The 16,605-nt window shown below is 47.2% G+C and overlaps 1 protein-coding gene across 1 annotated transcript in view; it reads right to left on the bottom strand.

Moving 5' to 3' along the window:
• KRI1 (KRI1 homolog) overlaps window positions 1–16,605 on the bottom strand; it is a 160,706-nt gene that overhangs the window by 17,249 nt on the left and 126,852 nt on the right. The window contains exons 12-13 of the mRNA XM_078685298.1: window positions 4,441–4,611; window positions 2,159–2,231 (exon numbers count right to left, since the gene is read on the bottom strand). Coding sequence (XP_078541424.1) covers window positions 2,159–2,231; window positions 4,441–4,611 — 244 coding nt within the window. The remainder of the gene's footprint in view (window positions 1–2,158; window positions 2,232–4,440; window positions 4,612–16,605) is intronic.

The raw sequence follows: 16,605 nt of genomic DNA, 5'->3' as shown, positions 1-16,605 counted from the left end.
TGGCCAAATAAGACATCATTTAGAGCAACTGTTCTAACACACATGTATTATTACAGTGCAAATGCAAATTTCGAGTGTATTACAACAGTAAAAAAAACTGACCTGAGAAAACCACTTTTTATTGCCTCAAGATTGCATGTAACAATTACGTTACACAGTGAAACAACTCTCCTAATAGTCTCTTCAAAGTGTTTTTATCACAATGTACATATTTCAACCTGATTTTGGTTAAATCATTTTAGTCAAAACAATGGACAAGAAAAAAATACCATGGCATGACCCATTTATACAGATGCACAACATCTTTTTTTCTGGTTAAATTAACATAACTAAAAGGGCCGGACTTCCTCGACCTTCATATAATACAATGTAGAACGTGGCTTGTGGGGCTAGATGGGATGGGATTAGGCACAGATGTCTACAGAATAGTCGCCAAAGTGCAAAGCTCACCTTCCGGAACATGTGGTTGCCAAAGGGCATAGCACAGATACTGGAACATGTGGACACCAAAGGGCATAGCACAGCTACTAGACCATGTGGACACCAAAGGGCACAGCTACCTAAACATCTGGTTGCCAAAGGGCACAGCACAGCTACTGGAACATGTGGACACCAAAGGGCACAGCACAGCTACCTGAACACGGGGTTGCCAAAGGGCACAGCACAGCTACTAGAACATGTGGACACCAAAGGGCACAGCACAGCTACCTGAACATCTGGTTGCCAAAGGGCACAGCACAGCTACTAGAACATGTGGACACCAAAGGGCACAGCACAGCTACCTGAACACTGGGTTGCCAAAGGGCACAGCACAGCTACTGGAACATGTGGACACCAAAGGGCACAGCACAGCTACCTGAACACGGGGTTGCCAAAGGGCACAGCACAGCTACTGGAACATGTGGACACCAAAGGGCACAGCTACCTGAACACGGGGTTGCCAAAGGGCACAGCACAGCTACTGGAACATGTGGACACCAAAGGGCACAGCACAGCTACCTGAACACGGGGTTGCCAAAGGGCACAGCACAGCTACTGGAACATGTGGACACCAAAGGGCACAGCTCAGCTACCTGAACATGGGGTTGCCAAAGGGCACAGCTACTGGAACATGTGGTTGCCAAAGGGTACAACACTGCTACAAGAACATGTGGACACCAAAGGGCACAGCTACTGGAACATGTGCACACCAAAGGGCATAGCACAGCTACCTGAACATGTGGTTGCCAAAGGGCACAGAACATCTACTGGAACATGTGGACACCGAAGAGCACAGCACGGCTACTGGAACATGTGGACACCAAAGGGCACAGCACGGCTACTGGAACATGTGGACACCAAAGGGCACAGCACAGCTACTGGAACATGTAGCTCGGTAGATGTGTGGGGGAGGGAACAGCTATTTTTTGTGGGGAAGGTATAAGGGAAGAAAAGGGTTGCCAGGGAACAACCCAGCAAGCAAGCCTGGTCACTAGAGGAATCTCAATTGGGTCTCAAACGCCAGCACCTCCACAATAATGGAAAAGTGAAGCATACATGCATAGTAAGGAAGTGGGAGCAATGTTTGCCGCAGTTCTGAATCAATGTAGCAGTGGGAGTGGACATGAGGGGAGAGGGAGGAATCAATCAGTACGCAGCTTCAATCATCAGGTATAGAAGCACAAGAGCATGAAGGCTGGGATTTCTTTTTGCCGTCGCTGTTTCTATCATTCTCTGACTGCCTGCTACAGTAAAGACAAACAAATAAAAGTGACTCCTGACAGTTTTGGTCCATAGCTCTCCTGCTCACTTCCACCAGTTAATCATATGGAAGATGTAAATCATTATTAAGAAGTATCAATGAACTATGCTTGGAGTGCGAGGCAATAGGGTATCGGCCCATGGGTAGGAAGAAAGGAAAGCTTCCACTACACACCTTCTTGAATGTGAAGAGTGAACGGTCCCCTCTAATCCAATAGTTTCCCCTTAGTCTTACTAGTGCACCACTTGAAAACCGAAACTGAAAAATTACATTTATATCACCGTCATAAATCTCTCGAAACAGGCTTCTGGTGGAATGACCACAGCTTACCAGCATGTAGCCATCAAACAGATAAAACCTACAAAAAGTGCCCTGATGCACCTCTCAAAGAGATGCCTCTTGAAGCGACAGACTCACCATCAAGTTCCTCATCCTCAAACTGAGGTTTCTCTGCTTCATCGACTTCATAATATTGGTCGCCAAAGAATTTCTAGTTTAAAGTAAGAGGGAAATCAGATCATTTACAAATAAACTGACAAAGATGTAGCAAATATTTGTTGGCTAAGATTCAATCAGAATGTAGAATTTGACACCAGAAATGCATAGAAGACTAAGGGATAATGGTAAGACAAAATACCTTAAAAATATATCTAATAGACACCAGTTATTTTAGGAGCACTGACCTCGGAGTCATGAAAACGAGGATGGGAATGTAACCATGCTCGCCGTCGGCATATAGAGCAGTTTCCAGTTACAATATTCAACTTTTTCAAAAGAATATGTTCTTTACTATTAGTGTTCCATCCTCTGTCAGACTTACTAATCAAAAACTCAGGGGAAAAAACAGGAAGTACAGAAGTCAATTAGATCAACTTTTTAGGTCTGGCTTAAGAGAGCGCATGGACTATCTGTTGAAAGACAATGTTAGCTTAAAGTGGGCTTTGAGGCCGCCCACTGATTACACTGGTTGGTTTCATTGTCACTCATTTGTTTGTTTCTTATTCGTCAGCTTCGGTGGACTTTCCTTCCTTCCTCTTCTGTTTGTCTCTTCCCTGGCGCATGAATCCATTACTTGGGTCCTTCCACTGCTCGCACACTCCCCCCTCAATATGTTTCATCACTCTACAAATGTATGTGAGTTTTCCAGCAGTCTTTCTCAGGTCCTCCCCCATCATGATCCTCTTTCCCCCCGCCACTCAGTGGCTCTACTGGCTTCCTCTACGCCCACCTTCCCTTGCCATTTCTGCTACCCTACCACCTCCTTCTCAGTTAGCGCCGCCAGCCATGCTCATCCACTCACCCACTGCCTCTCCAGCCCCTACTACCCAGCCTTCGTTGTCCGTGCTTTTCCCCATCCCCTCTCATCTGCCACTATCCCTCTGTTTTCCCTTCCACCGTTGTCAATGTGCTTCTGCAATCCCACACTCACATAATTCGTTATCCGCTTTCTGTCCCAGCCCCTCATGCCCTTCATTGCCAGCTTGATTCCCCCATCACTTCCTGCCCACCGTCCGGTGTAAGCGTGCTTACCCTTACCCTCCTACCTTCCATTGTAAGCTTGCATCTCCATACCCTCCCACCCACCCTTCGTTGTCAGCTTGCCCTCCCAGCCCCTCCTCCCTGCCACCCATTGTCAGCTTGCTCAAACCTTCCATTATGAGTTTGCTGCCACAGCCCTTCCTGCCTTCCTCTGTCAGCTTGCTTCCCCATATTCTCCTGCCCACCCTCTGTTGTCATTTTGTTGCCTCTGGAGGTGCTGGACCTGGACTTTTGTCTATGAGAGAAGCATCAGAGCTTCAACCATAATTTCTTATGGGAGACATCTCCTAAGTACTGTACAAAGTTGAAAATGTTTTCACCAATTAGCTGTAGAAATGTAAAAATTCACAGACTGCAGCTCTGGATCCGCAAGGGGCCTGGATAAAAGGGAACGGACATACTGGGGGCAGAGTGGCACTAAATGGCTTTAGTGATGTCACTCCGACACTACTTCTGGCCCAGAGATGGAGCAGCCACCACCTGTGCAGGAACATTACACGTTTCTGGATCTAGTCTGCCACCTGCGGCACCTCAAGAGGTGAGGATTCTGCAGGTAAAAGTATCTAAGAGAGTACCAAGGGCACTACATACAAGGCAAGCCTTTCTCATCAGTGATGTATTCTACTATATGTCCCGATTTAAAGAAATTAGCGTATTTCAAACCTAAGAAGAGTCTGCAAGATGACCTCATGACTATCTCAGATTCCAACAAAACACGGTTCAAAATTCCCAGTATGAATAAAAAAATCAAAGACAAAAGGAGAAAGATAAAAGAACCACAAGAAAAAAAAGGGCAAATGGTAAAAATGAAATAAACTAAGCTGAAAAGAGGAATAATGTGAGAAGGAAAGCAGCAAGTGGGTAGAAGGAAAAAGAGGAGAAATGGAAGGAGGAAATGAAGACTAAAAGAATAAACTGGAGCAGAGGGTTTTGTTAAAAAAAAAAAAGGCAACAAGAGAATGGTTTGTGAAAATAAAGAGTGGAATTTTTTTTAAAGAATTAGTTCATCTGCCATAGATATGCAGATACAAAGATGCATAACAGATTAAGGCAATAACTATCTACAGACTCTAAAAGCGCATCACAAACCTGCACAGCTGGTGCGCACACTTGCTCTAAAGGCTGACAAAAGTACTCCTTATGTTGAATATATAGTTCACCTGCATGAGCTGGTCATGCTTGGCTGGGTCGAAGTCCTCATCCAGGTCTTGCTCGTGGAAGCCAACGCTCTCGTTGCCCGTTATCTCCCGCAGCTTCTCCAGCCGGCTCAGGATCTCCTTCCGCTTCAAGTTCTTGAGCTGTTTCAAGTCTTCCTTCTTGCGCTCTTTCTCCTACAAGGATGGACAGAGGAGAGGGGTCTGTTAAGCAGGCTGAAACTATGCACAGATAATAGATCATACTCTTGGGGTGCAAAGAGGGTGAGACCAATGTAAGCAACAATCTGTGGAAAGCTGGAAAGGGTGGGAGAAGAAAGGATAAGAGCGGACTATAGAGCCACCAACAGTATTTAATGTCAATTAGTGTATTTACAAATCCATTCCATTTGCTACCCACAATTAGTAGAAAACATGGATAACTAAGGTCTATGGGTCTCAAAATGGTTATTAAGTGATACCCTGAAAATGCCTGCTTTTTCTTCTGAATTTACAAACATCCGAAGTAGCTCTTATTTTAAATTTAATTTTATTCTTCCAATTATTCAACACCATATATAGTCCTTTTTAAAAAGGTTTTTCACTTGCACTGCATTCACTTCACAACAAGATTTATACTTCAACCTAGATGTTTAGGAACTTAACCAGAGGCTTTCCACCAGGAGGTTTATTTTTTATTTCATAAGGACTCAGACAATATACACAAAAGCCCAACACGACAGACACTACTTGGAAAAGGAGCTTCCACCTCAAAAACCACAGTTCGGTACTGCAAACCTGAAGATCCTTCACATCGCTATGTCCTCTTAGCACACACAATTTTCACCTCTTATAAGTTGTTTTATGAAATCCAATAGACCCTAATAAAATGCACTGAAACTTGCTACTGATTATGCACAGTTCAAATCTTTGTGTTATTTGTTAGTGTCCAACAAGAGGGAGCACTGTGTGCGTTAAATTCCATAGGCCCTTTTTTATGCTACATGTGTGTGGTAATGAAATGTGATTTTGTGTCCTAAGCCACACAAAGCATCCAACACTAAAAAGACATGTTGTGATCCTCCCGCTAAGGTTAGTGGTGTAGCCACGTTTTTAGGCTCTTGCAGTATCAAATGTTCTGATATCAGGTTAAAAATGATAGTGAGTGTGGTTCTACAAGGTGTCTGTGTGCGCAAAATAACTCTGGCTAAAATGTTTAGCTTTGCATAGGCCTGAACCTTCAGTAGAGCCAAGCTCGTACTTAGAACCATGCTGCTATCCATTTGCAAAGCATAAACATGCATTCCAAACAAGTCTCTTGGAAAAGAACAGCATGACAGAAAAACATTTGAATGACTCAAAAGCTACTTATAGATAATAGTTGAAGAGCTAGATTTTAATAACCATATTCCCAAACTTTAAGAGCTCACTTCTGTCTGTAAGCAATCAAAGATGTTCGCTCAAGAGGCGAGCTCCTTGGACTCAAGAGATCGCAAGTCCAAACATGTATTTTTTTTTTTTAAAGCTGGGGGATAAGCTGGAGCCTTCACGATGCTTAGTGTAGCGCATGAGAGGGCCTATATGGAGTACAATTCAAAGTTAAGCAGCTAGGAGGGCATTGAATGAAGATTTTGTGACTGAAGCAGAGTACTTTTAAAATAAATCCTTTTCACCATGCGCAGCTAGTGCAAGCAACAGAGATTTGCTGAGACATCGTCAAATTTGCTCAGTCCAAAAGTCGTCCTGTTGCCACATCCTGAATATGATGCAATTTGGTAAGACTTTCAGCTTCAGTACCTGAGAAGAGGACACTGCAATAGTCAATGTGCACATTAATAAAGGCATTAGTATTAGAGACCATGTGTTACCAAAAAAAAAAAAAAAAAAAAAGTAAAATATGCATGAGATGGAAGAAGCAATTTAATTGACTGAGCATATCTGTCCGGAGTGTTTTGTATCAAGAAGGACCTTAAAGATTTCTCACTATGGAGACTGGTTCAGGACGACTACATATATAGGGTGGCAATAATGCCCGCTCACTGGAGATATTACAAACCAGCTTGATTTATCTATGAGCTAGACCACCATGCCTGCACAGGGCTGTGAAGTCTATTATCTGCCAACTGGCAGACAGATAATGGAGACTCACAAGGACTAATGTAATAGGTTCATTACAAAGTGGGGTTTCCTGCACATCCTGCATGGCTTAATCAGTGTGGTCTTTACAGACTATATTGTGGGAGACTGATGTACAAGTAATTTGTCCCTAGTGTGGACACAGCATGAAAAAGACAGACAGAAACCCTGTGAGTGCAATGATAACTCATGTTTCAGATTGATTTTTGTGGCCAAAATGATCAGTGGGAACATGGTCCCAGATCTGCAGGTCATAGGGCCTGTCAAGGATACAGATTAACCATAAACAGATATTGTCATGGATACTTTGAATATTTGCAGCAAAGAAGGATATATTGTTCTCCAACATTGTGGTTTTAAAGTCTTTACATGCTTGACTCATTCCCAGTCGCCAGGCTGGGAATCCCCGGTACATTAAATTAGCAGTATACAGTGTGAATTAAAATGGCTATAGGCCTGAAACATAGCATGTTTAGTAGCACATCAACCTCATTTGAAACAACCCAAACTTTTGACTCAGAGGTGGAAGATTTAGCTCCCCTACTCCACCTAGAGGCCAATGTAGCTCAGAAATCTACCTCACGTTGTGTTTGAGGAAGTCCCCTGTCAGAGCTCTGGTCTAACCTCTCGGTGCACCTTAAATTGTTTCCATTTTGATCTGCCCAGGAATTGAACCAGCCCTATCTTCAGCATCAATGTCCTGCCAGTTGTTTTTAGGGAAGATTGTTACAATTTCTGGACTAGGGAGATCATTTGGTCTGACAATGAACCGCCACCAACTGTCATCATGGCTGACACAGAGAAGAGATCTAGTTTTAAAACCGGTTTATCTTGTGGCAGCAAGAAAATGTACATGGATGATTCACATTTTCAGTATATTCATGGTCTTTAACCTAAACATAAGCCACCATCTCTCAACGAATACTCTTAAGGACAGAGAAAGGAGGCTGGCATTATTTCTTATAAATAAAGAGAATTTTCCTCCTTATAAAGATGTCCCCTCTTCAGGGGAAAATTCAGTGAGAAGTGCCCTCCTCGCTCTTCCAAGAAGGCATCACACAAGAGGAGGCATATACAGTTTCCTGAGCGGGACTTATTTGGCGCTTCCAGCCCCCTCTGCTGACAAACCAGAGTCTAAGAGCTACAAAGAATCACTTGTACTGAAAAAGAATAAGTCTTCAAAGGAAGCCTCGTAGCCGACTTCAACTCCATCATCGACAACGAAGATACCTTCTAAAACAGGAATGCTATCAATGATGACACGGTTGACGACACCATCGACATTGAGCATTCCGTTGACGGTGATGACCATACTGTCGACGATTACCATACCGTTGACAATGACAATACAGTTGACTGCATCACCGTCAAGCCGCACGCAGCCAATAAAAAATAAATAAAAAGGCATCGGAGGAAATGTTTTTTCACCTTTAAGGGTGACTGATGAATGGTGAAAACCATCCTTCTGGCCAAGATCTCCTGAACCTTATAGGTGCTGGATCAGAGACTCTGCATTGCCTTGTATCAATGCTCACCTTGTCCTTTGGCACTATACCTCTACTTGATGGAGATACTACTACGCTACTTTCTTACTACCGACCAATATATGAGACACATTGGGTCACTGATTCACCCTCCCGATGCCCCCACTCCGTGCGCTCCCTATACTAAAACACTGGTATAAGCCTTCCACACACCCAAGGTGTACCTGAACACCTCTGTAATGGGATCAATGACGTGTGCCATTATATTACCTGTTTACCGGACTGTATATTGATATGTTTTATGTATTTTATTATTATCCTTTCATGTTAGTGACTACTACATTGCTCCCATTACCTCTGTTCATTCCTACTGCCCCACCCTGTCATTGTGAAGCGCTCTGATATCTGTAAGGATCTTGTTCGCGCTATATAAAACTTTGAATAAATAAATAAATAAACTGATATACCTCCAGTGCAAATACTGCAGTCAGATCCAGAAGAGGCTAGTGATTATGCCCCGCTGACAGCTTATAGCCTAACACAATTGGATATGAGATATGTCCCAGATTTTGGAAAGGAAGTAAGGGACGATTAGGAGTCCTACAGTGAAAATGTGCATCAACAGGAGTACAAGACTGGGTGTACGCACACCGATTTAAGGCAGAAACCACTTAAATATTATAGAGAACCAGATGATGGTCCAAGCGCCAATGGCCTTCTTATTAACGTTGCAACAGATGATGGATACTTTTAATAAGTTATTACCAGAGAAAAAAACGAATCATCCTAACATGGAGTTACCTACAACACCCATGCTCCTTCACCAGTTTCACCTCCTAGGCAACAATCACAGCGACCTCCTCCTCCAACGCCAAGGGGATCACTCCATGGATAAGATATGGATAAACAGCCCGAGTTACGAGGACGACTGGATGGAGGCCCTAAATACCCTGCCTGGCCAGCAATCTCAACCAGACTATGATACATTCAGTTCAAATATCTACATAGAGTATACATTACCAGGCAGAGACTTTGGAGCGCAGAGTTGATTGCGACACTGCATGGTCTTCGGTGTCAGGCAGAGGTAGACACATTTATACACACGATCTGGACATGTCCCGTCCTGTACCGCTTCTGGAGAGGTGTACTGACATGTCTGGAGGAGGTTTTAGCATGGACACTTACAAGATCCCACAAGTTTATTATGTTACACAACACAGATGGGGTTGGCGGAAACAGATACAAAAGACACCTTGTCCTCGGCCTTACAATGGCCAGACGTGATATTGCCCAACAATGAAAAGCAGAGGGATCTCGAGTGTCTCTCTGGAAGACAGGTATGGACCACACAAAAACATATTTGCCTACGCCTTTCCTCCTATTTCCCCCTGATCCCCAGGGTGTTGAAGAATGCAAAGATAGACCATTGCATTCTGATCCTCATTGCTCTGGTGTGGCCTTGCCAGTACTGGTAGAGTGAGCTACAGCAGTTGGCAGCGTCCAGCCATCCCTACGAAGATGCATCCTAGAATATTGTCCTGACCTCACGAAGAGATTCTGCACCATGATTCAAAGTCTTTGAACTTGACCTCATGGTATCTTCTGACCACCTAGAATTTGGACCACTGGATCTAAGTCAGGAGGGTAAATAGATTCTGGCATAGGCTTGTGCTTCCGCTACTAACAAGACTTTACGCTAAATGGAAGTGTTTATGTGTCTGGTGCAGGTATGATGTTCATCATCCATTTGAAATAAAGCCTTTTCAGATCCTTCTATATTTGGTTGTGGCCAAGAGTGGTCTGGAATATTCTTTTGTAAGGGTCCATCTGGCTGCAATATCGAGATTCAGAAGGACTGACATCGACGTCTACTCTGTTTTCCCAAAGGATCATTAAACAGTTTATGAAAGGTCTCTTCAGAGCATTTCCACCTCTGCAGCATCCTCCGGTTACAAGGGAGTTTACTACAGTTCTCAGTCAGCTGATGTTACCTCCTTTAACCCGTTGGCTGCTTCCGCGATTTCGCGGCAGTGCGGCCGTTTTCAAAAACGGGCGGGCCGCGTCGGCCCGCGGCAGCACCAGCGAGGTAGTGCTGCCGTCGGCCAATGGCCGACGGCAGCATGGAAGGGGTTAAAGCCCATATATAGAGCAGACTTAACATGTTTATCATGGAAAACAGCACTATTCCTGGCTCTGACATCCGCTAGGAAGGTGGGAGAGATTCAGGCATTCACCCTCAGAGAACCATTCCTCCAGTTCACGAAGGTCAACGTGATACTCTGAACCAATCCTAAATTAATTCCTAAGATGCCTACTAACTTCCATCTAATTGAGCCGGTCATTCTCAGATCCTTCTTTCCCAATCCATCGTCAACAGCAGAAAGATCATTACATTCTCTTGACTTCAATAGAGGTCTCAAATTCTGTACAGACAAAACAAAGGACAACGCACATCAGACCAGCTATTTGTATTATTTGGTGTACCATGAAAAGGTGAAACCCTGTCCAAACAGGGGATATAGCTTGTTGGCTCTCAGCCTGTATTGCTTTTTGTCATGCCAAAGCCAAGCTTCCTCTACAGCGAAGAATGAGGGTGCATCCCACCAAGGGCATGGCTACAACTGTAGTAATCTGTGCTGGGGAACCTTTGAAAGACATCTGCCATGCAGCCAACTGGAGGAGCAGGCATATGTTCACAAAGCATTACTGCCTAGATGTGGATACAGAAGCTGATGCAGCATTGGAACAGGCAGTCCTAAGAAACCAGTTTCATTAATGGGGAGCCTGCTTCCCTTTTAGTTGTATTTCATTATGTATACTGCTTGTTATTCTGATTCAAGCATGCATGTGAAGATATAAAAGATCCAATGCTGGAGAAGAAATGAGTTACTTACCTGTTACTTCAGTTTTCCAACATTATCTTTTATATAATCATATGCAACCCTCCCGGCTCCCCAGTCAAAGGCTCATCATATTTGTTCTCACACTTGTGCTTTGTAATCTGGCCTATGGTGGCCTCAAGGGGGAGTAGGAGAGCTTAGGTTTCCACCTTGTTGCCTGAAGTTTGGGGTTTTTCAAATGAGGCGGATGTGCTACTAAACATACTATGTTGTTTACTCTAATGAACTGGGGATTCCTAGCCAACCTGACGACGGGGAATGAGTCATGCATATGAATATATAAAAGATACCAATGTTTGAGAACTGGAATTTCAGGTTAGGTAACTAGTTTCTTACAGCACAGTTACTTGGGTGCCAGGGGTAGGCAGGGCAAGGTCATACTTAATTACATTTGGATTTCTGCACCTCTCCACAGTTCTTTGCCTTAGTTAGAGCTAAGAGGATACCGAACCCAGCTACACTGCTTACGTCTAGAGTATGTCATACATTAATTTCATATTCAAACATGCTGCAGTGAAGGCACACATCAGATGAGACTAAGCATCACAAGACAGCTGCAGATGAGAGTTAGGGCACTTCGTCCTAACAAAACAAATTCCACATAGTCACATGCCAGCAAGGCTTGGCCTCTGCATCAACACTGGCTAAAGAGGAGATAAGTAACTTACACGGTCTTGGGGCCTATAAGAACACCGCACTTCCCCTGTCCCTACAGTCCCAGAAACATCCACAATATCAATGTTTTAAATCATATGAAGGGAGGAGCCATTCATTCATCCAGATCTCGTATTTTTCTATTAAGACTTCTAGGAGTGGTTTCAATTTTAGGTCGAGCCTAGTGGCAGCAGGCACTGCTCGCTCTTACGAGGCATGCTGTATTAGGGTGTGCACTGGAAGCCCTTCCCACTCTCCACCCACATTGGTAATTGGCTTGTGTCATTGTCCTTCGTAAATGCTTGCTTCAGATTCATTATGCGGCTTGTTAGTCCCTCCTTGGTACCACCTTGTCTCCATTTGCTACCACCCATAAGGACTGGACCTTTTACTTGGCTTGTTACATGGTCTGCATTATAAGGGGGTGAGTACTATTTTGTTTATTGAAAGTGGGGACAATGGCGGCCGATTTTCTTAAACATTGCTATGCGCTCTAAATTGTATGCTGAGAGCGGCGTCCACTGTAGGGACACCGCGTTCAGTTTACTTTTTTTTTTTAACAGCTTCTATGCTCATGACGAGCTCAGCTCGTCATGAGGCACGGTGCTCATGACGAGCTGAGCTCGTCATGAGCCGTGGAACGCTCACACGCGGGGATAATTCCCCTGCTGTGCTGAACGTTCCACGGAAACGGGTGTGGTCGTCATGAGCACACGAGCACTGTGCGCGCCCCCCCCCGCACAGCGGGGAATTACCCCCGCTGCGAAGGGGTTAACGTTGATGACTGCGGTGCCCGCTTCAGGGACAACGCGCCTTTTTTATTTTTGAAAATCGGAATGCCTCACTTTATTTTGCACAGAGCTTGCCCCGTCCTCGAGGCACACCAACATCACCCGTAGCAGCAGTACTGATATAAATACAGGTACTAAGGGGCCCGAGCGATCTCGATTGCCTGGGTAGTGGAGGGAGGAGACCCAGTTTATTGACATTCCGACCTCTCCGACTGGGATACTTTAAACAAGATTATCGTAAAGGCTCTAAAACGAGCCCTGCTCATTTTATTGCGTACTACTGTATCGGTGAAAGTGCGTATCCTGTCACTAACTTTATATATATATTTTTTTTTAATCAGGCAGCATATTACTCCTGTTTTCTAGTTTTTTTCTGTTGCTTAGTAAAACACCTCCTGTCTGCGCCACAGACTCCTGCTCAGACATGAAGCAGTATCTTAAGCATTGCAGGTCTGTTAATGGTTGACCAGTGCAACCCGATCCTCACAGTGGTGCTTTCAGCAAGCACTTACTCTACCTTTCCCTTCCCTCTGCTGTGGGATGCAGGAAACTGCTTTCCTGTGTTAGTCATGCCAAATGCAGTATATTTGTTTTCGGATGACAAAGGAAAAATACAAAGGGAAAATGAACAGTTAGTTTTTGGAGATATATAAAAATGTAGGATATCCCACACGTGCAAATGCATAATCTAGATATTAATATTTGTAGTGTTTCAAATTAATCTATCTGAAAGAAACATGTAGAGATAGATTTCTTACCTTCGAACTACCCCCAGGCGTCAGACTGGATCCGGAAAGTTTTTTCGTCAGCAGTACCCCTGCACGTTGGTAGGCATCGTCATGCGGCTCCGCGTGCGTCGTTGGCGCCGTGATGACGTCGGAGCTACTTAGACGCTCCCACGAGCGCAGATGTCAGTTCGTTCTTTTTCCGCGCCAGCAAGGGCAGATCCGGAAAGAGCAAGTACCTCCAGTCAATTTTTGACGGACTTTGAGAGGCCTTTTACCTCATCTTTTCGAGTAGATTCACTCCTGGTGTCATAGGGATGCCCGGTTTCAAGAACTGTGGGTACTGTCATCGCATGATGTCGGTGACAGACCCTCACCGCATGTGTCTCTACTGCCTGGGGCGCAACCACGACCCCAAGTCGTGCCCCGACTGCCAGGCCATGGCACCGAAGACTTTGCGGGAGCGGTCCCGAAAGTTGCTTGAAGCCCGGCAGTCGGCTCCGCGCCGCTCAAGGTCCCAGTACCGTGGGAGGTCGAGGGACCAGTCACGGAGTAGTCATCACCACTCCTCTGGATTTAAGTCTTCGCACTCGGGTCAGGCAAGTCGAAACATTCCAAGAAGAAGTCAAAGAAGCATAGTCGCTCTTCGACTTCCCCTCGCGCGGCTCAGGCGGAGCCTGCGACGTCGCTCCCAGTCTACACCCCCACCCTCCCCCCCCATGTGCGGCGGTGATGCCTGCCCAGGTACAAGAGCTTCCTGCGGCTATGGCCTGACTCTTTGGGCCGTCTGGACCCACCGGTGCGCCTACGGGCCCGACAGGGGGTCCTGCCTTACCATCTCCGGTGGCTCCAGCCCCAGTGTCGCTGGCGGCTCCGGAGGCCCCCCAGGGATCCGGATCGGACCCCGATTGACCTCGTGACACGTCCACTGGCTCCGGTCTCCCCGGCACCGCTTCCGACTTCACCCCTCCTCAGGACGTCATCGTCCCCAACTTCAGCCCTGACCCGGACACGGTGCCGGATCGGCGTTGCTCGATGCAGATGCCAATGGGGCCTTTCATGCCTTGTGTCCGTCCTCCTTATTTTTAGCCTGTTCCACAGACTTCGGAGGAAGGGGAGGACTGGGAGGGCTCTGAGGACCCTCTAGCACAGGACTGTGCTTATGATCAAGACTGAGCAGAGGATTTTGGGGAGGCTCAGTGGTCTCGACACTTCACCTGACCCTGGCATGCGGTCTCCTCCTACTCTGGCTACGGAGGAGGGAGCCAGTTACGCAGTGCTGTTGCGTAGGGCGGCCGAGGCTCTCCACCTCGAACTCCCTACGGTGGCCATCAGGACTAACCTCCTGACAGAAGTGCTTCAACCGGCGGCTGCCTCTTCAGGGCCCTTGCTGCCGTTTAATGAAGCGCTGACGGACGTTCTTTTGGGCGCCTGGTCCAGGCCCAACACAAGGGCTCCTGTGGATAGGAACGAGGCCCGGCGCCATCGCCCTGCTCCGGGCGACCCCCTCTTCCTCAACCAACATCCCACCCCCGAGAGCTTGGTGGTCCAAGCCTCAGCTTCCCAAAGCGCGTTTCCTACTGCACCTCCGGATAGGGAATCCAAGAAGCTGGAACAGTTTGGCAAGAAACTGTTTTCATCTGCCAGTTTAGGGCTGCGGTCGGTGAACACTGCATGCCTCTTGGGCCGTCATACCCACTCTCTGTGGGACATGGTTACGCAGGTGCTGCCCAACTGCCCGGAGGCGGCCCAGGCAGTTCTCTCCCAAGCGATTGCGGCAGGGAGAGATGCAGCAAAGTTCACCATACGTTGTGGGCTGGATACCGCAGACTCACTGGGCAGGTCGATTTCCACAACATTGGCGCTTCGGCGCCACGCCTGGTTGAGGACAACTGGCTTCTCGGAGGATGTCCAGAACACCTTGATGGACATGCCCTTTGATGGCATCTGCCTTTTTGGCAACAAGGCAGACAGTGCCTTAGAGCCCTTCAAGGACTCCCGGGCTACGGCCAAGTCCTTGGGCCCGTCGGCCACACGGCCTCCTCCGCCTCCTGCCTTTTCACTCCTTTAGTGGCCACGGAAGGGGTACCCCACAGCATTCACAAAGCTATAGGCCACAGCAGCAACAACCTCAGCGTGGCCGCGGAAGTGGGAACCATCGAGGCGGTTCGGGGGCCAGCGGGCGGGCCAGTCCACCTCCACCCCCGCAGCATCCACTTTAAAGCCTTCCTAGTCCGACTTTTGAGGCCCATCAGACGCCAGTGGGTGGACGAATACGCCATCATCTCCACCTCTGGCGCGACATCAATGCAGACAAGTGGGTGCTGCAAATTGTCCGAAGGGGCTACTCCCTCCACTTTGAGGCAACCCCTCCAGCCATGCCACCTCAGTACCACCGCATGTCGGGGGGGATCACGTGGCGCTTCTCCTGCAGGTAGTTGCAGCCCTCTTGGCCACGGGGGCCATTGTGCGCGTTCCGACGCCAGAAGTTGGTTGTGGTTGTTATTCCCACTACTTTCTGGTCCCAAAGAAGGACAAAGCAAGCCTGAATCCTATCTTAGACCTTCGGAACGTCAATCGCTTCCTCCGGAAGGAGAAGTTCAAGATGCTCACGCTGGCTCAGGTCTTGTCTGCCCTAGACCCGCAAGACTGGATGGTGGCGTTGGACTTGCAGGATGCCTATTTCCATGCCCCGTCTTGCCTGCCCACAGACGCTACCTGCGATTCACGGTAGGCCACGAGCATTTTCAGTTCACCGTGCTCCCCTTTGGCCTTACCAGCGCCCCTCGGGTGTTCACGAAAGTGATGGCGGTGGTCGCAGCTCATCTGCGCCGATCAGGGGTTTCAGTATTCCCCTATCTTGACGACTGGTTGTTGAAGGCTGGCTCGCCCCAGTCAGATGTCTTCCACCTCCAGACGACGGCCGACCTCCTGCATTTGCTGGGGTTCTCCATCAACGTGCCGAAGTCGCATCGGATTCCCTCGCAGAAGCTCCTTTTCATCGGAGCAGGTCTGGACTTGGCGCGGTTTTGGGTTTATCCTCCCCAACCGCGAGTCCGGGACATTCAGGCTAGGATTCTGATCTTTCGGCCTCTGTCCCGGGTTTCGGTCAGGATGACCCTTTGGCTGCTGGGCTTGATGGCTCCTGCATGCCAGATAGTGGGACCTGAAGTTCCAGTGGGCACAACATCAGGGCAACCTGTCCGATCACGTCCAGATCTTGAAGGGCACTACATGTCAATTGCAGTGGTGGCTCACGAATTGCAATTGGGTCAATGGCAGCTGCCTTTCCCTTCCCCAACCGGAGCATACAGTTGTGACGGACGAGTCTATCTGGGATGGGGCGGCCACATGGGAGAGGCGGAGATCAGAGGCCTCTGGTCTCCGGCGGAGTCCCAGCTCCACATCAACCTGTTGGAGCTTTGTGCGATCCGACTGGCACTGAAGGCATTTCTTCCCTCTGGCCGGGGAAGTGTAATGCAGTTGTTCACGGACAACACCA

The sequence above is a fragment of the Lissotriton helveticus genome, chromosome 1_1, assembly GCF_964261635.1.
Source record: "Lissotriton helveticus chromosome 1_1, aLisHel1.1, whole genome shotgun sequence".
Lineage (NCBI taxonomy): Eukaryota > Metazoa > Chordata > Amphibia > Caudata > Salamandridae > Lissotriton > Lissotriton helveticus.
Note: the sequence above shows the minus strand (reverse complement) of the source record. Positions and strands in the feature narration are given on the sequence as shown.